This window comes from Xiphias gladius, chromosome 16 (assembly GCF_016859285.1).
Source record: "Xiphias gladius isolate SHS-SW01 ecotype Sanya breed wild chromosome 16, ASM1685928v1, whole genome shotgun sequence".
Lineage (NCBI taxonomy): Eukaryota > Metazoa > Chordata > Actinopteri > Istiophoriformes > Xiphiidae > Xiphias > Xiphias gladius.
Window position 1 is genome coordinate 25828031 of NC_053415.1, and position 26326 is coordinate 25854356.

The 26326-nt window shown below is 45.6% G+C and overlaps 2 protein-coding genes across 2 annotated transcripts; one reads left to right on the forward strand and one right to left on the reverse strand.

Annotated features, from left to right (window-relative positions):
- Positions 1-9364: 9364 nt before the first annotated feature.
- Positions 9365-17206, reverse strand: dnajb11 (DnaJ heat shock protein family (Hsp40) member B11). The gene is made up of 10 exons (XM_040149383.1): positions 17002-17206; positions 16289-16445; positions 15276-15373; positions 14420-14552; positions 14080-14222; positions 12624-12706; positions 12380-12437; positions 12142-12253; positions 11788-11947; positions 9365-10577 (listed from the first exon to the last, which is right to left on the reverse strand). Exons 1-10 carry the CDS (start codon positions 17073-17075, stop codon positions 10513-10515), a joined length of 1083 nt encoding a protein of 360 aa, XP_040005317.1. The 5' UTR covers positions 17076-17206; the 3' UTR covers positions 9365-10512.
- Positions 17207-18608: 1402 nt separating this feature from the next.
- tbccd1 (TBCC domain containing 1) lies at positions 18609-25886 on the forward strand. The gene is made up of 9 exons (XM_040147802.1): positions 18609-18819; positions 19467-19531; positions 19623-19889; positions 20148-20306; positions 20495-20611; positions 21433-21682; positions 21845-22031; positions 22686-23216; positions 23630-25886. Exons 2-9 carry the CDS (start codon positions 19469-19471, stop codon positions 23841-23843), a joined length of 1788 nt encoding a protein of 595 aa, XP_040003736.1. The 5' UTR covers positions 18609-18819; positions 19467-19468; the 3' UTR covers positions 23844-25886.
- The last annotated feature ends 440 nt before the right edge of the window (positions 25887-26326 follow it).

The following is a 26326-nucleotide window of genomic DNA, read 5'->3' on the forward strand; positions in this document are numbered from 1 at the left end:
AGTCAGTGAAGGTCTGACATTGCCAGAACTTGACATGTGTCATTGATTAACCGGGTAGAGTTGCAATAATTTAGTCGACAAAGCATCATATTATTGCTGTGGATCCAGAAGTGTGTGTGTGTGTGTGTGTGTGTGTGTGTAGATTAATGTTCCAGGGAAAAACCAGATACTTGTTGACATAAACTGAGGTGCCAATGGGATATCATTGCATTGTTGTATTTCTCACTGTGCTATTTTTCTTTTATTACCGAGCAATTATTGAGTATGATTGCAATACCTTCTTGGAACTGGTACTTGCAAAATGATTGGTGCAAAACACTTTGCAGCAACGGTAAATATTAAACCTGAAACAGTTTTAATATTTACTGAACAACTGAAAAGAGCATTTGTTTTTTTTGTTTGTTTTTGGCCACAGTCACAGAAATGGTGGTAATTATAATAAAAAATACAAGACAGTTCTGTTGACATGTCGTTTTGAAATTAAAAAAATGAGTATTGGAATGGTTTCATGGACCTTAAGTTCACGGAGCTGACTCAACTCATAAAAGATTGTAAAACCATTCACATCAGGAAAGTAGGTGGAAAAAACACCAACATTAAGGATTTAAGTTGGCAGCAGAGATCACAGTGTCTGTGGGTCAAATGTGCTGGTTCAGCTCTAAAACAGAGCTGAGTGTAAACAGTGTGAAACTACATCTAATACTACTTACAGTATGTCGGCCTCAGTGGGAAAAGTGTGTGTGAGAGAGGTGAAAGGGCCAGGTAGAGCAGACAAGAGGAGTGGGTAAGTGAGGGGACGGGAACAGCCGACACTTTCCTAAAACCAAAGCTGGACCTGTTTTATCTCAGTGTGAGGAGAGAAAGAGGGAAAGGGGTCTTTGCAGGGACAAGGCCAAGCTCGGTGCTGTGTGGCTGGGAGAGGAGGAGGAGGAGGAGGAGGAGGAGGGGAGAAGGGGAGGATGGGGGGGGGGGGCTAAGATGAGGCTGCTGTAGGCCTGGGGGTCTGTCTGTCTGTCTGGGAGCTGTGGAAGGCCTGCTCTTGGGGCTAACTGATTAGGCCATAATTTGAGGGGTGTCTCGAAGGAGCAGCCCCCTTTTTTCGCCCACCGCCACCACCCATGGGAGGCTGGAGTAGGTGCAATAGGACCCACACACACACACACACACACACACACACACACACACACACACGCATGCTTATGAAATGATGGATAAGCAGACACGGGGATTGAGAACAGGAAGTGATGATTTAAACAGAGCACCAGAGACGCCAGCAGCAGAGCCACTTACCCTCCCTCTCTCTCACACTGAAGCTATATGTGCACTGGAAGGAACAGGTAAGCTTTGAATTATGTTTAACATTCACGTCGCCAGTGCAAAGTCCTTTAATTTGAAGCGGCTGTAATCAATATTTCATTGGATCAACAATGGATCGCATAACTGCTTGTATGTGAAAAGCTTTGCTAGTAGTGATGAACCTATAGAGAATTGTAGCCCGGCTGCATTTCCTCTCAGTCCTTAGGAGGTTTTCTTCTAGCGTCTTTCAGCTCATTATTTTGGTTTTCAGCCCCACAACTTCAACTTTTTGGTTCACTCTTACCGCGTTCATCAATCTTGTTTTCACCCGCAGCGGGCAGCTCTTTCCGGCGTAAGAAGCTGTAAGAAGCCACTGTCCACTACCTGCTCAGCAGACGGACACAGTCAGAGACCAGCTGGCGGACACAGTGGAGCATTTAGCAGCCGAAGAGCCGGAGATTTCCCTCTGGAGCCGGTGGAGACCAAAACCAGAGCTAAAAGAGAAGGAATACTTGACTTAGATTCATCAGATGGCCAGAAACAAGACTCCAAATTAATGCTAATGCTGCTCCACAGAGTATCTGGCCGGCAACTTTTTTGTACGGATTAAACAAACGGGATTTAACATGTTAATTAGTGAACTTCAGAGGTGCTGGTAGCCAGATTTAGTTCTCTATTATGCTAGGCTCAGCTAATTTGCGGTTGCCCGCAGCTTCGTATTCACAGTATAGGCATGATAACGGTATCAATCTTCTCGTCTTGTCTCGGCAAGAAAGCTAATAAATGTAATTGTTCTCAAAATGTCAAACTATTCCTTTAAAAGGTGTTAATATGTGAGTCGTGTGTTTCTCCTGCCACCAAGTAGCAAAAAAAAATCCGTCGCTAGTGTAAAGCAATCAGTGCAAAGCTAGCACTTGATTGATACTGCATCCGCTGACAAATGTGGTTGCAGAAACTATTATTTTTTAAATATTACCTGTAGAAAAAAAAAAGTGCTCAACCAAAGACAAAAAAAAAAAAAAGGGAGCCCTGGCCTTTGCAGCTAAAGTCAGAGTTTAAAAAAAGGGTTTGCACACCCAGATCAACTAGACTCTTCATTTTATTCAGTTTTCAATGTCGGAATTTAGTGCAGGGGAACAACGGACAGATGTTTTGGCTATGCTCTCTTCAGTGAGCCACAGTGTTGTATTCCTTGTAATTTCACATGTATGTAAATAATGAATGGATGAACCCAGATAAATTAAGAGAGCAACCCACTTTAGTCAGGTCTCCATGAACCCATCATATTTTAACAATACAGACAATATAATAGCCGTAATTACGGCAGCATACAATATTTATTGCTGGCGGTTTTAAGCAGAGGAGCTGATATTTATCCAGTAATTACAGGTACTAAAGCTCAGCCCTGCTTTGTTTCCCTGTTGTTTGGCCATTGCCATGACGGCGTGCAGGTCTGCACTGTCAACAAGCAGCCTGCAATCTCCCATTAGATCAGTTGCTATTAGGGCAGAGAGGAGTCACTGTGCAAACAGTACCCCTGCCTTTAAAACCAGGTTATCTAATCTAGTCAACAGGGATGAGCTGGACTTTGGAGTTCACATGCAGACAGAGCGGTTTGTCCACAAGTGTCGTTTGGCACGGGAATAAAACGCCACTCGAGATTAGACGAGCCTTCATTGTTCGATTGCCGTGATAGTCCCGATTCGGAGAAAGAGCTTTAAAAGCGGGGGATCAGATAAGAGTTTCTGGGGGCACTTTGTTGAGGGTCAGATAACGTCTGGTGCCGATGGTTGGAGGTGGTGCTGTGGTCCCTCTTGCATTAGATGTGCTTCAGTGGAGGCTGTGTTTTGTAGCATTAACCAACCGGCTGCTGTGTAGATGTGCGCCCTCCTCAGTGATTAAAGGCTGGTTTCAGCTTTTTTTTTTTACATGCTTATATGTACATGAAAACATTCTTGGTTGCTGAAGAGATCAGTTAATTAACTAACTAACTAACTAAATGATTGGGAACAAAATCCACGGTATCTTTTTGTTCAAAAGGGCCTTCAAAATGAAACCAAAGCTGTAATTGTAAATTTCAGGTTTTTTTAGCACCAAAATTCCCTCTGTGTGTTTCCACAGACTGTGATTCCTTGTTGAGCTGCAGTGGACAGAGAGGAGCATAAAGAGTGATTTTTTTTTTTTTTTTTTAACTAAAAGCACCATAACTTTGGACGATACCAACTTGATTTGGTTAACTCAGAGGCCTCCTATTGGGTCAAGTTTTTTTGTCACAAAACAAGGACTGCGGACTTTGTCACACATCACTTACGGTGGAATCCCGTACGCAAGGGATCTTGTCGTGGCCAGGGTGGACAGCAGCAGCAATTACAGCAGCCACAAACTGGTACGATGTGCACACGGGCATGAGAGCATAGGTTTCACACAGACCTTTAGAAAACCGTGGAGCTATCCTTTCAGCCCGATCCTGGACTGAGCTCTCCTCCTAGCTTAAGGTTGGCACAGAATTCTTAAAGGAAGACACCTGAGCTCAGTCTGGGACTTGGCCTTGTCCCACTTTTGTACCCTCTTCGTGCCTATTGCACATTACAAAAAGGATCCAAACACAGTGAACGTTTCCCTGTAAGATTCCTATTTGTTTTAATCATTCATGTCCCCATCTTCTCCAGCTCTTCTCTCTCTCTCGCTCCCTCTCTGTCTCTTCCCCTTCACGACTGAGTGCTTTGGTCCAGGCTCAGGAGGCAGAGTATGTAGAGGCTGTGTATGCGGGCCCAGCCTGGCCCCGGCCTGCCCAGCATCAGGCTAAGTGCCTCTGACAGCCCGCTGCACAGTTATTAACTGTGATCCGCCACCACAGGGCCTGGGCAACCCCGCGCCGAGGGGAGGGTCCACCAGAGGGCTCTGCTCTAAACACAAAGACGGCTTTCACCTCGCCCCCGGTCTCCTCTGTACTCCACCATGCACCCTCCTGCCCCCACACACACACCCGCTAATACATATTTACATGATTTTATAAACTGTGCATACAGTTTTTCTAATATGGCCCTATTCATGTGGCCCTGGAACCGCTGGGAAGCTGCTCTGCCAACCGTTCAAGCCCCTGACACCGACGGGCTGAATAAAATGGCTTCGGTAGAGGACAGCTGTGACGGTGGGTTGTTTTTTTTTTGAAGGAATTGCTGGAGGGCAAATACATACACAGACCGCTGTAACATACAGCCCAGGCATGTACAGCGCAGCCTTGTCGGCTTTATGCTGCCTATGGAACATAGGCATCGCGGCTTTCATCCGTATAGGTGGTCTGCAGCACTGTTTGTCCGCGCCCTCCAGCCTCCCCTTCTCTTCCTCAGGATGTGGGAGACCGGGGAGCGCCACCGGCCCCCCTTCAAACAACAATGCAGCACGGGTCATTAGATGACAAAGTTGTGAGAGAAATAAATAAATGTTAGTGAGAGGGAGGACAGGGAACGGGAGAGAGAGAGAGAGAGACAGAAAAGGAGAGAGAGTGAGATTCATAATGACAGTTGACTATGTTTAGCCCCCAGAAAGGCATTGGGATAAACAGCAGCTCGTCCTAGCTAACAGGAGGGCTTAAAGTCGCTGAATTGAAAACCCCCAAAGCCACTTTTTCCTGCCCACATTGGCCATAATGAGAGCCCCACCATTCAATTGTTGAATAGTTGAGGCTTTTCCCTTTGAGGTGACTGGCTTTAATATAGCAACACGACATACACAGTGGAGCAACGGACATCCCCAGCAGCGTTCAAAGCAGTGGCGGGACAAGGATACGGCTGACATGCATTATTCCTTACAAAAGCTGCCCTTTGTTTGCTTTATGCTCAGATCCCACAAATTGTAGGCTTTGTCCGTCAACATTTCTTATTTCGGGCAGAGTCCTTTTTCCCCCTCCTCGCCCCCCTCTCCCTCCCGCTGTCCTCCCTGGCCTTGGCATGTGTTGATACTTACCGGCATTGATAACTACACGCACATTTGCCGTCGGTTGAATCCATCCTTGCTGCTGCTCCTCGGGGGCTCGAAGGGAAGGGGGCAACTCGTCAGTCCGTGTCCCGCTTGGCTCCGCGATGTAAAATTTAACCCAGATTTCTGAGAACTGCGTAACATTTCCACTTTCCCGTCTCCCTATTGAAGGTCTCTATTTTATCACAGACGTGTATACTCGGTGTTTGACTTTTTATGGATGTAAATTGTGAGAGAACATCAGAATGATATTACTAGGCAACAAAAATCCCCCGCAGGGTCTCTCTCACACCTGGATCTGTAAGGAAAAGGCAAATCTGATCATTTGTATTTATTTTTATGGAGACATGGAAACAGAATTTAGTTTGCCAAAAGAAAAATCATGGAAGAAGTCATAAAAACATCGTCCTTTTGTGTCAGTTAATTAAAACGCTATAAAAGCCTCAATATTTAGCTTCATATACAGCTCGGGCTTCCAAGTAATAAGTCATTCGAGCAGTTCTTTCCTCTTGAAGAACAGTGTGTCGGCGTAACATCATTTGTGCACAGTCTCTAGACATGAAATGGGGTGTCACCAGAACTCTCATGAACACGGTGGAAGATTTGATTCAGTTGAGTTGCATTTTGGATTGAGTCCCTAAGGTTTAACGAAAAAGTAAAAATTTCACTCACCCATCAGTGTGTGTTCTCATTAAAAGGAGCGGCTTCAGCCGTTTACTTTTCATGTGCATTTTTACAATGAAAACCAGTGATGCCATCACACTTCACATCAAATCCTAACAGAGGCGCTAATACTTTCCAGAAGACATCAGGAATTTATATTTTACGTTTTGAAATGTTGTCAAAAGTTGAATCATTTTTGGGAAACGACTGCAGCATTTTTATGTTCTGCACCGAGCAGTGCTCCGGTGTCATTTCGTGCTCTTTAGAAACCCTGCGCCTGACAGGTCAGGCACCATTAACCGAGCACACTGCCGAGTCAGAGCAGGTCAAAACACCCACTGGCGCCACCACACACACACACACACACACAGATTCCTCAATTAGCCCTCCTTTAGCCTGTGCCTCTCTTAACCCTGCAGCTACGCTTACAAGTCATTACACTCAGGGTCAAGTGTGATCCCTGTGCTTATCTGCATCAACAACTGGCAAGTGCAGGCGTACAGGGCTCTTGCACACACACACGCACGCACACACACACACACGCACACACACAGTACACACATATATACAAACTACACAAACCTCTGGTGAGTGTCCTGGGTAATAAAAAGTGATTTAGGGAGGGATGTGATTGAAGAGGCAATGCTGCCCCCATGTGCTCTGCAGTCTGTAATTACAAGTGGTTAGAAGATATTATTGGTGGATGATTGGTAAATCCCTCTTCCCAGAACCACATTCCCAGAGACGGTCACAAACAGTCACCCTGGACCGTTTACAGTGTGCACCCTGATCAGAAACTTAGATCCTCAGATCAACATATATGAGCTGAACAAACGATGTCGGAGCACATGGGCATCTTTTGTTGTCTAAGAGCTGAATCCTAAAATGGAAATGTGGGCTATTTCTCTTAAAATACATCCTTTTTTGTGTAATAAACACTAAATAAACACAGGAGCAGACTGACATGGGCATGGAGGGATTATTGAACAGGCCCACCAGGCCCAGGCCCAGGAGCCTGCGGGCCCTTTGGGCCCCTGGGTCTCTTATCGTTTCTTGTTGGAAAATGAGTCAAACGACCACAACGAGACACAAACCGACCACAAAGAGACAGAAAACAACAAAAAGGATGCAAAGCAACTACCAAGAGATGGAAGATTAGACGAAAAGATGCAAGACGATCGGAAAAGAGACACAGACTGACCACAAAGAGACACGTCTCTCTCTGTCTGGGTGTCCTGCTCCTATGTAGGAGAGGAGGAGGCCCTTTCACTACATGTCTGTGCCCAAGGGCCTGTAGTCTCACGATCCGTCCATGGACATGGGTGCGGGTCTCTTCATCTCATTCACAGACTTTAGCTTTGTGCGCTGCAGTGGCCTGAAAAGGTCTGGACCTCAGTGGTCCTAGTAGGACGTGGTGGCTGCAGCAGTGAACTGTGAGGTGAGACAGCGAGAGGTTTTATCTGAGCCGGATCGCAAAGCTCCGCTTCTCCGCTCCAAAGCCTCTCCGGTCTGAAAATGACTAGGGGATGTGTGGTGGGCCCGGGAGGACACTCCCTTTACCGCAGCCCTGCTATCTCTGTGGGGGTTCATTATACACACAGTGTGGCCACACACATGAATGCACACACATACACAGACACTTGAGAACACATGCGTGCATAAACACAGGAGCACACACACACACACACACTCATTCATGAGCATATATTGTATGCACAGTATCCACACGTGCAATTTCTTCTGTGAGAGATCATTACAAAGACACACACACACACACACACAAACACACACACATGGTCTCTGACAGGAACACTGGTGGGCAGATGTGTTCACCATTCACCGCGCTATAAACTAACCATCATGAATATGTTTGTGTGGACATCCCCTGCCCCACCCATGCAGACAGATTCCCCGACAACCTTCCACCCATGGTCCCTCCACCCACAAGGTGCGGGTGCGGGTGCGGGTGCGGGTGCGGGCCAGGGATAGAGAGGCGCGTCTGATGTCTGCGCCACTGAACTACTAAAGATTTAGTGTTTAGGAAAACAGACAGAGAAGTTAAACCGCCGAGGGGTCACAGGGTCAGGACACATCCCATGGACCACACACATTTGTACCCCTCTGGATTCTAATCAATATTTTATCTCAATGCTCTGCTCCGCTCACCTGCTGGTCACTAACTGTGAGAGGTCAGTGTACAGATGGTTGATCTGAGCTTTTTTTTTTTTTTTGCTGAAAATGACAAATGGGGTACGTTTTGGTTTTACGGACCACAGCCCCGCTGTTTTAGTTCACCTCTCCTTGCTCTCAACCACCTTCTGCTCAGCCTTGGCAGGCGGCCGTTTTTCTGGGGAAAAGGCTCTAAAAACCCGTCGCACGGTGTTGTCACATTGTTCAGCACCAAACAGCGGACAAAGCGAGCAACTAGTCGGCGACCACTGTGGAGCAATTGGCAGCGAAAGGGGGCCAAATATTCCCCTCGGGAGTTGGTGTAAACCAAGACAAGGAGAGGAGAGTGAGAGCGAAAACCAGAGTGAATATTGAAACACGACTCCAAATGAATGCAAATGCTGCTCCGTGTCTGCTGGATGTGAACAGTAAACAGGCATTTCACTTAGGCTCTATCAGGCGATAATATTTCAGTGTTGCGTTTACAGTTTGTTGCACTGCCCTGAAGTGGTAGGAAAATCAATTCATGCCAGTTTAACCATCATTAGTACTGAGCCCAAACCAAAAACGGGCTCTTAACCTTGTAACAGCTCTGTGAAAAAATGCCTAATTTCCAAGAACGTTCTCACTTTCAAAGTGTAAAAGTGAAATTTTTCCTCATTAAAGATTTAGACATCAAGTTATTTCTCTGACCTCCTCTGACACTACCGTCAAACTATGGGGTACGGATTGTTGCGTTTTCACTTTAAGTGTTTGACTGGCCGAGCACTATACATATAGCGACTAATTAGTACAAATAATGAAACCTAACTCTAATTGAAAATAATTTGTTTCTACGAATCCATAGCCTTCGTGAGGCCTACCTTTAGCAAATTACCACGACACATGATTCATAATTATCTCAGCAACAGGACTCGTTAATTTCAGATTGCCAGACTGATCCTTGAGTCTAAAAACTTCTTATCCCGAACTCTCTATGTAAGAAGCACTTGCTGTACTTATGGCACGGCCCTTTTCCAAGTGAGGGAATTTGTTTTTTGCTGTGACTTCGATATCTCAGGCTACATGCTACCCAAGATGCCAATCAGATCCAAAGTGTCTGCTACCTGACAGGCCGATTTCAGGGCAAAACGAGTCCCTCAGCCGCTCTCATGACACCCCTCCGCTCACTGCAGCTTTCATCGGGGCTACCGACAAATGGCCCATGGACTAGACGCTGTTGTCATCTACTGGTGAATTTGGGGTATGACATCTCATCAGAATTTGTAGAAATCTTTATTTATCTTGTCAGTCAAAAGTACATTATCCCCCAGAACACCCGGTAAAAATGGCCAAGTAATTCACATTTAAGGCCAAGACACTCTCATGAAGTTGGGAGGCGGCGTTGCAGTCGATAGTAAAAAGAGAGAGGAGGGAAACCCTAAAACCACAATACAATACAAACCAGCCAGCAGTACCTAGCGGGGATGCTGCTGCGTCATGGTCTGCAGTCCCTTGGAGTTGGAGGCGTTCAGCCACGACGGGGAGGGCGTCTAGTGGGGCCGGAGGAGGTGCAAAACCACGTTTCCTCCCAAATGATAAAACGTCACTGTTCAATTTAAGAGGTCAACTCTTGACACGGTGAACCTGGGGGGTTTTGCAATGCGAGCAGTTCTCCCGTCACGACGCGGCGGAGGCAAACAGACAAGTGAGAGCCGACATAAATTAGGAAAACTTGAACACAACAAACAGATGAGCTTTGTTCTTCCCTATTTACAAAGTATTATTGGACAGGAATCTGACCAGAGCAAAAACCGTTTCATCAATCAACAGGTGAACTTGTTACATTCATAAAACTAATTTAAAACAAAAAAGGAATCAAATGGAACAACTTGTGGTCTTGCACGGTTTGAAAGTTGTTCAGCAGTTGGAAGTGGACTTTCTTCTTCTGCGGGGGTCCAGTTTGTCAGTAGCTCATCCTTCAGCAGATGTGGGGGGTGAGCGAGTGTCTAACTGTCGTCCCCAGAAAAGGTACAGTGGTCGACACATTGGCGGACAGCGCTCGTTTGATCTTAACACTTCGCTCGGATAGAAACTGGTGAATTTGATTTTTAAAATAGACAGAAGGTCTTATTACGATGTAATGTAGGGACAGGAAGAACGCACAACACAGACGTGGCATCTTTCTTTCCAATTGTACACTTCAAACATGTGCAGTTGTGCCACTGCTGACAAGATGTAGAACATTAAAAAGTGAAAGTTGGGTTTCAAGCCATCCTGAGAACAATCTGAAAATAATAAATACACCCTGGCCAGAATTATGGAGCGCGCTCCTGTTGACTGAAGATGTATGAGAGTGTCTGTGTGTCTGTCTGTCTGTCTGTGTCTTTGTGGCGGATAACTCAGTCCAGGCTGTCTGGTGGCGTGTTAGTATCCTTGTAGTCCATTGTAAACCTTCTGTACAGAGCCCTGCTTCAGAAGACTCCGAATACCTGCAACGACACAACGACAACTGTAAACGGCGGCATATCAAAAAAGTAAAATTTCAAATATCAGATGAGTTACAAAAACTTTGCACGATTTTTATCGGCTATCGATCTGACTGTTTCTCGCCGATTCCCCCTCAACCTATGGTGCCTCAGCCAAACTGTGCATCATCTTACAACCGGTGTTGTGGAGAGAAAATGTATCGTAAGAAGATGATTCTCATGAACAGTACGACATGTGACGTAGTGAGTTTGTCACAGCCGGAGAACTAGAAAACGTCGGAACACGTGTTCTCAAGTTGTATTTTATAAGATTTTGTACGGTTGTATTACCACATTATAAACCCTGAAGTCTTTCATAATTTAGTCTTTATCGCAATAATTAAAACAATCACTGTGAATCAAGTTTGGTACCACTTTAAGTTAGTACTGATAAACAGTATATATGAGTACACTGAATAAATGGTTCACACCAGGCTATAATGTGGTTGTAAGAAGGCACAAGTGTTGATGAATTTGTATTTGTCAGCAGCTATAACTCCTCCTGTGAAACACCCATAGGTGGAGGCTCCTGTCTCAACAGATTATGATCGGCAGCATAGTAAAACACAGTTGTAGTAATATAATACATGTCTTCATTATAGTGCATTATGAGCCATTTAATAAAAAATAAATGGGGGACTTAAAGTGTTAGCAATAGATAAACTATGTACTCTCTAAAATGTTGCGGATTCAGTTCATAATGACACGAGTTACAGGAAGGCTGTAAATCCTCACACTGGAGAAGCTGGAAAACTAGAATTTTTTTGGCATTTGTCTTTGGGAAAATGAACTGCTGACTTGAAAACAGCGCCTTATTTGACCCTGTGAAACACCGATGTTGCCACATTCGGCAGCACAGAGCGCAGTCTCGGGTTTTACTTTAAAGACGCACGATTAAATTTACGGCACAACGCTACTAGTGAGGGGGCTACTCCGGGACTTTAGCGGTGCACTTCCATAAAGTCGAGCGAGGCAGACGGCGCCTTGCCCTGACGTTTAGTTCCTAGCGTGGGTCAAGCTCCACAATCACTGCACTTTACGTTTATCTTCCTGGTAAATTCCCATGTCTGTCAAACTCTTATGAAGCAGTTATGAAGCAAAGTAAGTCTTGCCAACGCTGATCCTGTCTGGGCCAACGTCCCAGCACCGCCTTTAGCCCCTCCTTCATTCTCACCATCTTTCTGCTGCTCATCGAGCTGAGTCTGAGGAAACTCCACATCGAAGGTGATGATGAGGGAGCCGCGGATGTTGATGTTGTCAAAGTTTGGCAGGCCTTCTCCTTTCTTCCACATCCGAGCACCGGGTTTAGTGATCTTGTCTCTCACTATATGGACCTGTCGGGCAAAGAAAAGTGCAACCGTTCGATTCAGCTGGAACATTCAATCACATACTCCTCTTTGTTTTAATAATATGAAGCTTTAAATATAGTTCTTTTTTTTTTTTTTTATAAACGAACTTTAAATAGTCTGAGCTCTGAAAAATCCTGATATTAAGACAGATCTGTAAAAACAACAAGGATGTGCCGAACCTTGTGTCCATCCAAATGTACAACGTCCATCTCAAAGCCAACCAGTGCCTCCACCAGGGAGATGGTGACGTTGGTGTACAGGTCATCTCCTCTGCGCTCAAACACGGGGTGTCTACAGAGAAAAGCACCCCCATGTCAGGTTACTATCTCACTCATCTGATAGTCAGCAATATAAGTATTTTGTTGTACATCACAGACACACAGTAGAAATTTCACAGTAAATAAAGCTTGCTCATACTTCAGCACTTTGATGCGGAAACGTAGATCTCCAGGCTCGCCATCGATGTGAGGTTCCCCTGTGGTCACATATCAGACATTAGGACCAGGTTCTTTTTTTTGGTTTAAAAAAAAAAAATATTATATTATATTATATTATATTATATTATACATACAGAGAGAGAGAGAGCATCAATAACAAATAAAAATAATAAACAAAAAATAATAAACAAAAATAATTACTATGAAGTTGTATGTAAGCTTACCTTCTCCAATGAAGGGGTACTCCATTTCATCTCTCACTCCCTGTTCAATTTCTACCTCCAAGGTTCTCTCTTCATTTACCAGCCTGTGGTTAATACATAATGGAAAACCTGTTGTGATACTGGGTTTGTACAACTTCTTTCCTAAAGGCTGACACATCTCACCACACCTCGCCCGCTCAGCTGCCAACTTGTTAGGTACACCAGCGGCACCACAAACTGCAGCCTCCGACACGATCATAGAGTTGAATCAGCACCTTCTCTGAAACAGTTTCAACACAAACAGAACATTACAACCTCCGTGAAGGAGGATTTACTGCAGGACTGCTGGGTTTGACTGCGTTAGTTTTAGCCACTGCAGGTGTACCTAAGAAACTGGCAACTGAGTGTAAATGGGTCTCCTACTTTGCTATAGCTGAGTCGGGGAACACTGAGGGCATTTTATAACCCACTTAACTGTGAAAAGAGACCAACCACTGACTCTTGCAGATTAGATCTCCCCGCGAGCACGGCAACAGACAACTACGGGCTCATGTTCCGACGTCTCCAGACTCGAGTATTGAAAATCAAATATTTTGATGCTATTCTGTTACACAGTGGCCATAAAAATACTTGTCTGTGATTGGCTGGTACAGTTGATGTCAGTTGGATAAGTATAGAAGGCCAATTGAAGCATGGTTCTGGTCAACTGAAAATCATGCTAGAAATCAGCGTGCATGGACTGCTGGACTGCCATAGCGACACTACTCAGAATCACAGGGTCTACACACACACACACACACACACACACACACACACACACACACACACACACACACACACACACACACACACACACACACACACACACACACACACACACCTGATATACAGTAGGTGTCCTGATAGAGTGAATAACAACTTTTCTGTTATTTTCAGGACAACCGAGGCCAGATGCTTAAAACTAAAAACGTAGATTCAGGATTAAGAATAAAACGAAACAAAAACAAAAACCTGTGTGTACAAAGACACAGAGACAGAAATATGCATACAAATTCTTTTGGTCAGATTTACAACACCGTGCGTACCCCTAGTTCTGTTTCATAAGTCTCACTTCCTCATTTCCAGTTCGCCATCGATGGATGCAGACACGCCCTTAAACAGCCATTTGCATATCGATATTTCTGCCTGCTCCATCGAACATCAGACCTGTCAGTGCGAAGAACGGCGAAGACGACGTTCAGCTTTACGGAAACGCGTCCTATCGGCGACGCCCTCCGCCCACACCGGAGTGGCTGTCGTTACACGTGACCGTCAGTGATACCTCAGTCATCATTACTAAATGTCAGGAGGATGATCAGTGATTCATTTATAGCGCTCCTACTGAAACAGACTTTACAAAGAGCTTCACAATTGATGAATGGCGGGGAAATAATGGAAGGAAGCGAAAACGGGGGTGTAACCACGAGCAGTGACTTACTTTACATTGGGACACTCGTCGCACACCGTCTCCTGAGTCATCTGGAAGCGCCCAGGTCCGAGCTGCGTCGTCCTCATCTCCTGTCTGCAGTTGCACTTCCTCTTGCCGGGGGCCTCTTTGGCTACAGGCTTGTTACGCACAACCTTTGTGATGAAGAAGTAAGATTTTTTAAAAAGTAAACGTGGAAACTGGCAGAGAGTAAATCAGATGATGGATCAACAAGCTTTGAAGTTTGACAAAAAAAAAATCTTTCATTCAAACACACCATCGTAACTAATTATACTTTGTGCTGCACGCTTCAGATGTGGACAATGAGTGCACGTTGTGATTTTCTCCTTACCTCCACAAAGTTCCCAGAGTACACCTCTTCGAGCGTGACCTCCAGGTCTAGTATTATGTCATTTCCTCTGGGGATGTTCCTGTCCTGTTGCTGTCGGTTGCCTCCAAACATGAACCCGAAGTCACCAAAGAAGCTACAGAGGGAGGACAGAGTAATATCAGAAGACCGTTTTTTAGCCGGTTAAAAACACCATTCTCTCTCTACCGGTATTCATAAAGAAACTTCGCTAACTGCAACCGGATGCCAGCACATTTCATGTCCATGTTGCAGGAGCATGTCTCTGGCAGGTATCTTAATACTGTGAACCAATGTCCCTAAAGGGTTGTTTCAGCTCATTTTCTCTAGCAGTCTCTAGCTTCATCTGGTTTAATTTGTCCAGATTTTGGGGCAAAATGATCCAGATTTCTCCACCAACCCAACACAACAGAGTTGAACGGAACTGAATTTAAGTCTGTCTTCCTAAAGGGATTGAAAAATAACTCAATTTAAAAATGCACCGGTTTCCTTCACTGCTCTCTCTCTTACTCTCTTTTGCCTTCATTTTCTATTTTCTTCAGCTTGTTTTTCTTGTACGTATGGGCACATATGTACATGTTCAGATGGGTGTAAGTCATTTTCGGTGTACACGTATACACAGCATACCTGCATAGACCACTTTAAGAGTATATCTTTGCAGGTATGCAGGTGTTAATCTGACGCTCGATTGTCCAAAGAACACAACGTCATCAGCCTTGATGCGAACTGCTTCTCTTGTAGAATATAACTCCAATGTAAACTCCTCACGATGAGGTCTGTGAATTATCCAGTCGTTTCTGGGAAGTCACGCCGCGGTGTCACCTGGGCTAATGAAACCAACCTGGAGAAGATATCGTTGTGTGAGCTGTGGTGACCCTCTTTGAGTCCATCTTCTCCATACGCGTCATACTGTTTCCTCTTTTCCTCATCTGAGAGCACCTGCGAACAGGAATAAAACAACCAGTCAGTCACAAAACAACCAAATTCTACGCTGTTTTTACTCCCATTCCAAGCGGCGCATGGAACCAGTGACAGAAGCACCTTTCCAATGAAATCCTGTACACTAATTTCACCAAAACCAAACCTCAACACCATCAACACCTCTTTTACACAGTCTTAACAGAAATTATAACATTAAAATATTCACAGAGGCAGAATTATCTCTGTACTGAATTGCATCATACTGTTGACGTTTTCCTGTGATATGGTGTCATTTCCCTGTATATCAAATCACATGACTTGTCACAATTATTATTGACACTTCACTAGTCCGAGTACTTATTATTAGCAGTACATAAACATTTAATAAATGGTTTATAACACAATATGATGTAGTTGTAAGCAGATTCAAGGACAGTGTTTATTAATATGCAGTAGTTGTCAGCAATTACAGTTGTGGGCAGAAGTTTGGGCAAATAACACATTCTATTGCTTTTTTAAGTGAAAAGAGTTGAGTACAACCCCTGCGGCAAACAGAATTTAAAAAAAAAAAAAAAGCCTTTCTTCAAATGTTTTCGATGTCTTCAAAACATTTGTTGTCAGCAGCTAAGAGCCTGGTTTCTGAATAAATAGCTTATCTGAATCCACTCACACAAATCCACGTCTGGCTTTGCTGAACGCCAGCTGTGCAGCTCAACGACCAATCAGATGCAGCCACACGGTCTAGTCGACCAATCACGGTGACCGTACCGTTTCCAACAACAACCAAATAGCCAGCGTACAAAAGACTTTTGTATCGGTGCTCCATCGGTTTCCATACACGACCTACCACACGGTTTACTGTTATGCAAATACGACCATTTGAGTCCCAATAAGTGCCCTCGTTCAGCAACAACAGCTACGGTGTACACCCACCTCGTAGGCTGCGCCCAGGTCTGCGAACTTGTCTTGAGCTTTCGGGTCGTCCGGGTTTCTGTCGGGGTGTAACTGGAGAGCCAGCTTTCTGTAGGCCTTCTTGATGTCCCTGACTGAAGCACTCTTGCTCACCCCCAAGATCTTGTAGAAATCTCGCCTACGTGAAAGAGGGAGATGAACATGAGACACGCGGCATGAGAAGCCGTGGGTAGATGACACTGCTGCCCTTCTTTGGCAGCCACCTGTACGCCGCGGGCTACTCGCGAGCCCCGTTTTTTAAGCCTATATTTGTTTACATTTTGGAAGATTAAGTACGCCGAATTCACTATTAGCAGTTACTGTTTGCTATGTATGTGTGAGTGTGCAGCAAACGGTCACTTGAATACTTCGATTCTGAAGAAAACCTAAAGATGTTACGATTCTCAGGCAGGTTCTGGAGGAACTAGCTAGCTACTGCCGGTTTAGTTTCACTGCTATGAGGGCTAGCTCCTAGCAAGCTAAGCTAGCCCGTCATGCAAAACATGCGCTGGATGTAAACGTTAACACAGACAGCGGCACAACACGAGGGGAGACTCATCAGCGAGTTAGCCCGGTTAGTCAGCCTGCCCCAGTCCGCTCCGCACATGTAGAACAGGTTTAGACCAATCACAGTGAAACATGTGTACCAGCTGGCGATGCTGTTTCACCGCCGTGACCGACCACCGACCACTTACCCGGCAAGCACCGCCGAGATAACGTAGAGAAGCAGGCAGCACACATTGCAGAGGCTCATTCCCTTCTTAGCCATAGCTTAGATCCCAGTATGTATGGAGTAACCAGCCCAAAAACAAAAAAAACAGCCGGCTTTTGAAGGTTGGATCCCGCTGCCGGTCACAAGCCTTCTTCCTCCTGTCAGGGTAAGCCCTCCCACTGGATGTCTGCAAGTCCGCCTCTCGGTCAAGACTCCGCCCACCGTTAAAGAAACACCCCCCTCAGCCTTTTTTTGAATAATTAATCACCTCTTTTAATATGTGATGTTTTCCTCCAGGTGTTCAAAATTTATGTATGAATTCAATTTGAAAAAAAACCTAAAAGACAAACAAACAAACAAAAAAACCCAGCACGTTTTGCTCACTGTATGAAAACGGTCCGCAGTGCAGGTTAACGCTGGGTTCAGGTCCTGTCATTCCGAGTCGGAAACATCAGGAATTTCTGACACCGACAATATCTCCCACTCTCCCACTGGACGGAATAGGACACAGCGGGCCCCCCGGGCACAGACCGGGGGCACAGACGTGTCATTTAAATGCTCTCCAAGGAGCTCCTGTGCAGGAGCAAGACGCCCAGTCTGAAAGCAGGAGTGTTGCTTGTAGTTTCTTTGTGTCTCAGTTTCAATGTCTTGGAAGTTGTTTCACATCAGTTTATTGTCATTTTGTGTCTCTGTGTCCTTGTGGTTGTTTTGCACGTCCTTTTTATTGATTTTTTTTTTTTGCATTTTGTTTGATAGTTGACACTCTAGATACAGACAGGAAACAAGAGCGCGGGGGGTGGGTATGACAAGGATCCCCCGGGCCGTTATTTGAACCGTGGGATTTGCAGTTATGTAGAGGGCTATGCGCTTTAACCATTTGGCCACCAGACGACCTGTGTCGCATTTCTTTGTAGAGATTTTGCGATTTTTTTATTTTATTTATTTTTTTATTTTTTGTAGTCGGTTCTTCTTTTGTGTCTCTTTGTTTGAATGATTTTGTTTTTTTTGGTTAACTCTCCAACAAGAAATGTCAACACCCAGCAAACAAATTTTGGTTCGGGGGACATTTTGCAAACTTCCTCTGTTTTATTAGTATAATTAGGCACACTCAATCACGGTTACAATAATTTTAAAAAATGGTGACATAAGTCATAAAAGTCTTTTACATGATGTACATTAAAAGTTTTCAGTCATGTGAACAGATGTAAGTGTTTACGAGAGTTAAAAAAAGTTTCTATTTAGTAGTAATAAATGGTTTTAATGGTCACTAGTTATCATTTATTTGAATATAGCCTCTAACTGTTTGTTGGTGGAAATCAAACAACTGGGAAAAATAAAAACATAAAAAGTTTCCAAGATTGTTTTGCATCTCTCCCGACCACTTTTTTTTTCTTACCTACACACTTAAATAAAATAAAATAAAAACTAGCCCAAATGAGCGGAAAACCGTCCAATCTGGCAACGCTGACTATGGTTTACCGCTGTGGACTAATGAGTGAACACTCCCCCGTTTGAATGAGGGGGATGTGATGCCCGTTCTTCCCATCCTGCCAACAGTCCCTGAATGCAGCATAAAGCGCGCCCCCGCGAGCTGCGCGCAACAGATGGTCCGAGCGGAGAGGAGGCGCCAAATAGGAAGCCCTGCGGATGTGAGCCTACCTGTCCGGTCTGCCCCGGACCGCAACGAACCGCGTCGACGACCGGACCCATCTCTGCTCCCACTTATGTTTGACTTGACCCGTCGACCCACCTCCCATCGAGACGGAGCGGCGCGCTGCCGGGACGAGGATAAAGGCAGAAAGTAAGAACAACCCAGCCACACTTGTGGCTCCTCTGCTAGCATCGCCAGCTAACGGCTGCTAAGTTAACGCCGGAGAGTTTACTGCGGTGAAGTTAACTTCTGACAGAAAAACAAACCTCCCTCCCGCGGTCCGTCCGGCCGCCTTTTACACGCATCACAACGGGAAGCGAGTTGGTGTTTATTTTCTCGTCGGCCGGGGCCGGGCCGGACAGGACCGTCTTGGCATGAGCCGAGAGCCGGCTCGGTTAGCCTGCCAGACTCGATGTTGTGATGCACCGTCAGGTGTTGATGACATGAGCGGCCTGGCTGCCGGTTGTCATGGGAGCGTCAAGGCGTCGGGTTGGTGTTACGGTCTGGTTTGAGACCATGTTGAATGAGCGACCTGTAAACAGGGCTTGTTGTTACGGTCACGGCCGCGCACTTGTATGGTCAGCCTCACTACAGCTGGCCATTGAGAAATGCTGCTCGGCTCTCCCCTCAGCTGTTCTCCAAATCTGTTTATCTAAGTTTGACTTGCCGGTCGACAAAGCGCACTGTACTCGCTTACATTGCTCTTATACTGGGAAATTCTTGCATATCCATGTATTATGCGTCCAGCTTCCACATCTTTTATTATTTTTAACACCCCCCCCCCCTTCTCTCTTCAGGCATGGAGGCAGACAGTGTGAGCATATGGCCACGCATGGAGCCCTTCTTACTGGGCGCCCTGCAGGTGAATATACCTTCACTAACGATTTCATGTCGTAATATCCAGTCCAGTGGGTGTAAATGTTGTAAAATGACCAGAGTTCACGCCACTGTAGGCGGCTCCCTCCTCCAAACTCAGCCTGCACTACCTTCGAAAGATGGCGAGCTACGTGCGAACCAGGGACGGCTGCTTCCCCGTTCTGGGCTGGCCCATGTGGAGGCACATTGCCTGCGGAAAGCTACAGCTTCCGGAAGACCTGGCGTGGCTCTACTTTGAGACCTTCGACCTTCTCGTAGGCCACACACCAGAGGAGAGGCTGGAGCGGGCAGAGTGTCTCTCCCAGTGCTCTTCCAAAAGTGAGCTGGACCAACAAAGGAACAAGGTGAAAAAAAAATGAGAGGGGTGGAGTGAAAGATTACGTGTGCAAATGGCTTCATTTACCTGAGAATGTGATCTTATCTCATCCCCAGTTAACCTCTCAGTGTCATGTCTTACTCTCTCATGAGGGTGTGCTGCTCACTGTGTTGTGTTTTTTTTTGCCCCAGGCAGAGGTCAGTGTTGTAACCATGCTCTCAAGTGCCAGTAGGAGCCACACATTGATATGCGACCCTCGTTTCCCTTTTCTCCTTTTTTACTCCAGTTGTCCGTGGACACGCTGCAGTTCCTCCTCTTCCTCTACATCCAGCAGCTGAACCGCGTGTCTCTGCGCACCTCCCTGATCTGCGAAGAGTGGCCCAGTCACCGCACTCGCTCCCCCTCCTCGTCAGACCGAGAGGCCAAGACTAGCTCCCAGAACAAGGTCCTTGTTGCTGTGAAGGACGAGAGACAGACTGAAACCATTATTGCATGTCTGGCAGCATTCTGCAATTCTGATTACCTGTCACCCAGTGCAAAACATCTACAGTTTAAACACCAAACGTTCTTGTCTTCTCTCGGTTGTGTGATGTGCCACTCATAGTCCTTTTCTTTTTCTGTTTGGTTCAGCAGAACTGGGATGATCAGGCCCACCTGTCATTTGTGCAAAGCCATCTAGCCGAGATTCTGGAGCTGCTGGTGGAGCCGGGACAGCTGTCACAATCTGGACAGGCCCTAAGAGACTGCCAGGTCTGCGGACAGTCAGCACACATCATCCATTGCTGTACACCAGCAAACTTAAAGCAGCTAGGATAGATGTATTGTCACAATAACCATGTATTTAAATGTGTTAAATGTGACAGTGTGAAAGTGGTCGCTCGTGGTGATGAATCTGCAGAGTTTTATAGTGAGTTTCAGCTCGTTGTTTAGCTGCTCTAATCCACAACTTTACTGCTGTGGTTCTCATTCACTGCTCTCACAGTGTTGTTTTCGGGCGCAGCAGGCAGATGTTTTCAGAGAAATAGCTCTAAAAAGCCACGGTCCACTACCTGTCCGTCACCAAACAGCAGGCAGACACAGTCCGAGACCAGCTGGTGGACACAGTGGAGCGTTTAGCAGCTAAAGGACCAGATATTAACCTCGGGAGTTGTTTGAAACCAGAAACAGCGCTAACATGATTCGCCGGGGGCCCGGAAACACGACTCCGAGTGAATGTAATGTTGCTCCGAGACTGAAGTGTAAATAAGTCTGTCAACAGCTTCATCATATCGGCTTAAAAGATGATATGTCAGTGTTGTTTTCATAACTTGTTTCTGCTGCCTCAGACGGGCCCAACAGATCAGTTATTGCAGGTTTAAGGATTTAAAGTACATACTGTATGGTGGTATTGATTACAGTCGAGAGCCCTATCGGAGCAAAGCTTACCGTGACATCTAATTTCCATTGCCTTAAAAGCAAAGCACGAATTACTTTGCAATCTTTGCTTACAGAATAGCCGTTGTATGCTCTGTGCTTTTAGAAGTTGCGACTGAGATAAACGTCTGATTTTTATGCCTGATATCTTTTTCCAGATATCCTTGGAGGCCGTGCGGAGCTTGGACCTGCTCTTGGAGGGCTCGGTTTGCCACGGCAGAGCTGTTCAGCCTGTCCACAGGCTGCTGACCAAAGCTCCGCTCCAGACACAAGCTGGCTGGTCCACACAGAGCCGCTCCTTCCCCCTGCACAAGCTACTCTTGTGTCTCCAGCGCGGCCTCACACTCAACCCCTTTGGGATTACCGCCTGCCTGCGCTCAGGCAAGAAACTGGCCTGGGCTCAGCAAGGTATCCTTTCTTGCAGTAATTTTAGACAATGAGTCTGAGGGGAAAGCATCAGAAGTCAGGAAAGTGGTATTTTATGGGTGCTTACGTTAAGTGCGTCTGCAAGTCATCACTCTTTCTCTACCGGTCTACATTTCTTTGACAGTCTGTGTTTGTGCATTGTAGTGGAAGGGGCCATGAAGAGAGCCAAAATAGCCAGGAACACCCACACGGCTCCACCTGGCAGTAAGATGGTGCTGATGTCCCAAGTCTTCAAACAGACCCTGGCTAAAACCTCAGACAAGCTGACCGGTGCCAACGTCAAAGTCCACAGATGCTCAGATGCCTTCATATACCTTCTGTCACCTCTCAGGTAAGGTTAGCTTCCATTAATATACAGCTAGGTCCATAAGTATTTGGACAGCGACACAATTTTGGTAATTTTGCCTCTGTCCACCACCACAATGGATTTGAAACCAAGCCATCAAGATGTGATTGACGTGCAGACTTTCATCTTTAATTCAGGGGGTTTAACAAAAATATCTCATTAACCGTTTAGGAATTACGGTCGTTTCTATACATAGTCCTTCATTTTCAGAGGCTCAAAAGAAATTGTGTCCAAATGCGAATTTGCGAGTACCAAACGCATATTCAACACTTGGAATCAACTACAGACCTTTCATCTGCTTAATTTGTCATGAAATAACGAGGGAACAGGACACGCCTGGACAAGAAAGTGATCAATTGTCAATTGTCCAATTACTTTTGAGCCTGTGAAAATGAGGGACTATGTATAAAAATGGCTTTAACTCCTAAACGGTTAATGGTTAAACCCCTTGAATTAAAGATGAAAGTCTGCACTTCAATCACATCTTGATGGCTTGGTTTCAAATCCATTGTGGTGGTGGACAGAGGCTAAATTACCAAAATTGTGTCACTGTCCAAATACCTATGGACCTAACTGTAGGTTGTGTGATGGACTTTTTGGGACACCGTTCATCTGTCATGGTCTTTGTTGCTCCTTCAGATCAGTTAGCCTGGACAAATGCCGTGACAGCACAGTGGTTCTGGGTCCCGTCGAGACCAGCGTCCACATCCACAGCTGCCAGAACGTGCGGGTGGTGTGCGTGGCCGGCAGGATCGCTGTTGGGGCCTCCTCCCGTTGCACCATCCACACCTTGACGCCCACCCGCCCCTTGCTCCTACCTGGAAACACAGACATTACACTGGGACCCTTCCACACTTTCTACCCCTCCCTGGAGGATCATATGGCCAGCGTGGGGCTCGCTGTGGTCCCCGACGCCTGGGACCAGCCCCTTCTTCTGGGGACCGAGGGCATCGTCGACCCCTCACTCAACACATCGTCCAACCCGGACCCCGCCTGCTACCGCCTGCTGCCCCCGGCTGAGTTTCACACGCTGGTTGTGCCTTTCCAGATGGAGGGCGACACATGTGAGGTGCCCGGTGGTTTGCCTCCTCCGTATCAGGCGGCGCTGGATGAAAAGCAGAAGAGAATACAGAACTGGCAGAAGACCGTGCTGGAGGCCCGGCTGAGCAAGTGAGTGGCCAGTCAAGCCCTTTTTTTCCCCCCACACCATTATTAGAAAGTGCACTCATTTGATCCAATAGCACTTAAACGCCCGATCATCTACGCATGTGTAAAAACAAGTTTTATTATTCCGTTATCCAGCGCGCTATTTTTATCAGTGGAAAGTTAGACGGGAACGGCCCTTCAGAAAATCAATAAGAATGTGAGTTAGCCATTCAGCTGGAGAGATATGATGGAGCTCAGTGGAGGCATTAGTGTCAGAAAACCGGCTCCAGGGGCTCTACACTGGAACAACAGGGATTGATTTCTATATGATCATATTTAGACACTAATCTCTTCCACATCCTGCCCGGTTCACTGCTCTGTAGTTTACCTCCTTTTGTTTTCTCTGTAGCAACTGAATTCTCATGTGTGTCCTCTAGGGAGCAGAAGCGGCAGTTCCAGGAAGTGGTGGAAGTCAAGTTCCACGAGTGGCTTCTGGAAACGGGGAACAGGCAGGAACTTGACAGCCTCATCCCGTCCGCGGTGGCCTCTTTAAAGGACTTGAATGGACCTGCGACAGACGCGCCCCGAGTTAATGACACCGAACATATTAGGAATGGACGGGCAGCGGGACAGTCACCTTTGGCTTGTTGAACTGTTGGATTACTCTTGTTTGGGTCTCTTCCGGCGGGATACTGGTACCTGTAGATTAGGGCAACGCGATGGTGTGAACAGACAGGCTGCATGTAGTATTAGTGACATTAGGATTTCCTGCCTTACCAAACTGAGGAGTACGTTCACTGCGAGTATTATCGTACAGGATGGTTGTTTACACCTTACTCTGGAAGGTCTGGAGCTGTGGATCCAGCTTTTACAGCAACTCACGTCCCACTCATTCCTGAGTGGAAAGCTGGCGTGGGCTGCTTTACAGTTCCTTCTTACGAAAACACAGCAACTGTGTCTAAGCCAAGTCGGGAGGGGACTGGCGTGGTGTAGAACATTACAGGCACCGGGCTTTTGAGGGGAGGTTTAGACTAACAAAAAAAAAAAACACTAACAAAAACGAGGAGCATCTGTGAAGTCACCGCCAGCTCTTAAAGGGACATTTTGGAAAAAGATTAAATTTGGGTTGACTGCTTCATGTAATGCCTTGGAGACAGAAATTCTAAATCTGGTCAAAAAAGTGGGAGCAGCTGAGGAGGGACAAGGCAGCCGCCACGACTGACTGTGACAGGCTGAGGGATCTTTCGGACATGCCCCTAAAATGTTCCCGTGGGACATTACAGCTCTAGGATGTAGTAATAGTTCTCAGTTTGACGGTTGAAATCCACTTATTACCCAATGTTGTTGTGTAAGCCGAGTATAGTCAGAGGTGTTTTTGAGCAACTATTAGAGGAACGTAACCTTATAGCAGGTGCGACTGGTTTCACCATCCTGCGGTGCTGGTTGCTGCTTTAGGGGAAGTTGTGGCTCGGTACGGTGAAGTTCCTGGAGAACCAGTGGTGTCCGAAGTTCCCAGACTGCGCCCATGTATGTAAAACTCAATGCTATTTTCTGCTCCAAGAAACATTTTCACTAAGGGCAGTTATCCTGCGTGCACTTAAAGATGGAGAATATAGAGGCTAAATAAATTCAGCACTTTGGGTACTAAGGACACGTTAGTGCACCAACAGTTACCAGCTCAGGACATAGTATTTTTCTGTGTTATTAGAATATGAAGAGATAGCAATCAAGCGTTTACCATTATGAGGAAAAAGGAAGGAACGTTAACGTAATTTATTTTAGATATGTAATCGCACCGTCCAGAGGTAGAGGGTCAGTCAACGGTACCTGCAGCTACACTGTGTTCCACGGGCTGAAACTGTCAAGCATGTTGTATTTTGTTGCCGTACCGCAGTAGGTGTTTTCAGCAGCTGTCAAAAGGAAATATTTGTTCTGACGTTAGTGAGAGCGGTGCGGCCCCGAGGACAACTGTTTTTCTGCTCCGTCATTTATGGCGGACTTTTCCTTTTTATTGTCTTCAGTACGACAGAAGTAACTGACTCGCTGACGTGTACCAACGGAGGCAAAACTCAACGAACTTGTGGTCAGTTTGCAGATTAGTGGCCAGATGTGCAACTAATCCTAAATGTATGTTTATTTTTGTATTAATTCACCTGTATAAATGTGTATATTTCAGCATTATAGTGTGACTTTATTTCAGAAATCTTCCGTGCCTCCAGGACCATTTTCAACATTTAATGCCTCCCTCACTTCTACTCATCACGGCATGCTACATTTTGAGGGTTTTTTTTTTTTCTTCCCAGAATGGGACATACTGTACATTACACACAACGGAACTGCTGCATGTGTCTTCAAGGCAGCATTTTATTAGTTACTGGAAGTTAAGCGAAGTTGGACTATGTAATAAATATGTACTGTTAAAATGTTATTTCATATTAGAAAACATCACTGTAGGAAAAAAAATCTAAATGCTGGGATGTGTTTTCATTTTCAAGATGAAAGTGGTTACACTGTAAAATGCCTTACTGCTGTTGCTTTACTTTGAAAACGTGCCCTTTTGATTTGAACACACGCACCTTTTATGCACCCCTTACTATGTGAAGAGCACTATATGTTTGCTTGTTCAAAGAATAAAAATGAATAAAGGTTTTGACTAAAACCAGGTCACCTCCCGCTTATTGCTTTGGATGCTTTGATTCTGTATTTACCTTCGGACACAGCAATATGCTCCACATTTGGTATAATGGGAACCAGTTCATAAAGTCCATCTGAGTGACAGAGGAAATACATTGAAATGCATGAATTGCAATCGTATTACAAATAGGTACAACTGGTACAACTAGTACTTTTACTCAAGTGCCGCACTTTTTGAGATACTTGTATTCTACTTGAGTATTCCCATTTCATGCCACTTTGTGTTTCCACTCCACGTCAGGAGGAACTGTACTTTTTACTCTACTACATTGCTCGGCTGTTACACTCAAAATATACACTCAGCGGCCACTTTATTAGGTACACCTGTACACTCTAATGCATTCCAATACAACTGTTCTGCCATCCAGTCAACTTCTATGATGCCCATAATGTTCAGTTTAGTGGACCCCGTCATAGAGGTGTTAGTTACATAACGTGTG

Coding starts and splice junctions, on each gene's coding strand:
- dnajb11 (XM_040149383.1), bottom strand. CDS start 17,075: ATGGCTAAGAAGGGAATGAGCCTCTGCAATGTGTGCTGCCTGCTTCTC. Junction 12,707..14,079: donor GACGAGTGTCCCAATGTAAA/GTAAGTCACTGC, acceptor TATTAACCACAG/GCTGGTAAATGAAGAGAGAA. Junction 12,438..12,623: donor GTACCCCTTCATTGGAGAAG/GTAAGCTTACAT, acceptor ATGTGACCACAG/GGGAACCTCACATCGATGGC.
- tbccd1 (XM_040147802.1), top strand. CDS start 19,469: ATGGAGGCAGACAGTGTGAGCATATGGCCACGCATGGAGCCCTTCTTA. Junction 19,532..19,622: donor TCTTACTGGGCGCCCTGCAG/GTGAATATACCT, acceptor ACGCCACTGTAG/GCGGCTCCCTCCTCCAAACT. Junction 23,217..23,629: donor CTGGAGGCCCGGCTGAGCAA/GTGAGTGGCCAG, acceptor TGTGTCCTCTAG/GGAGCAGAAGCGGCAGTTCC.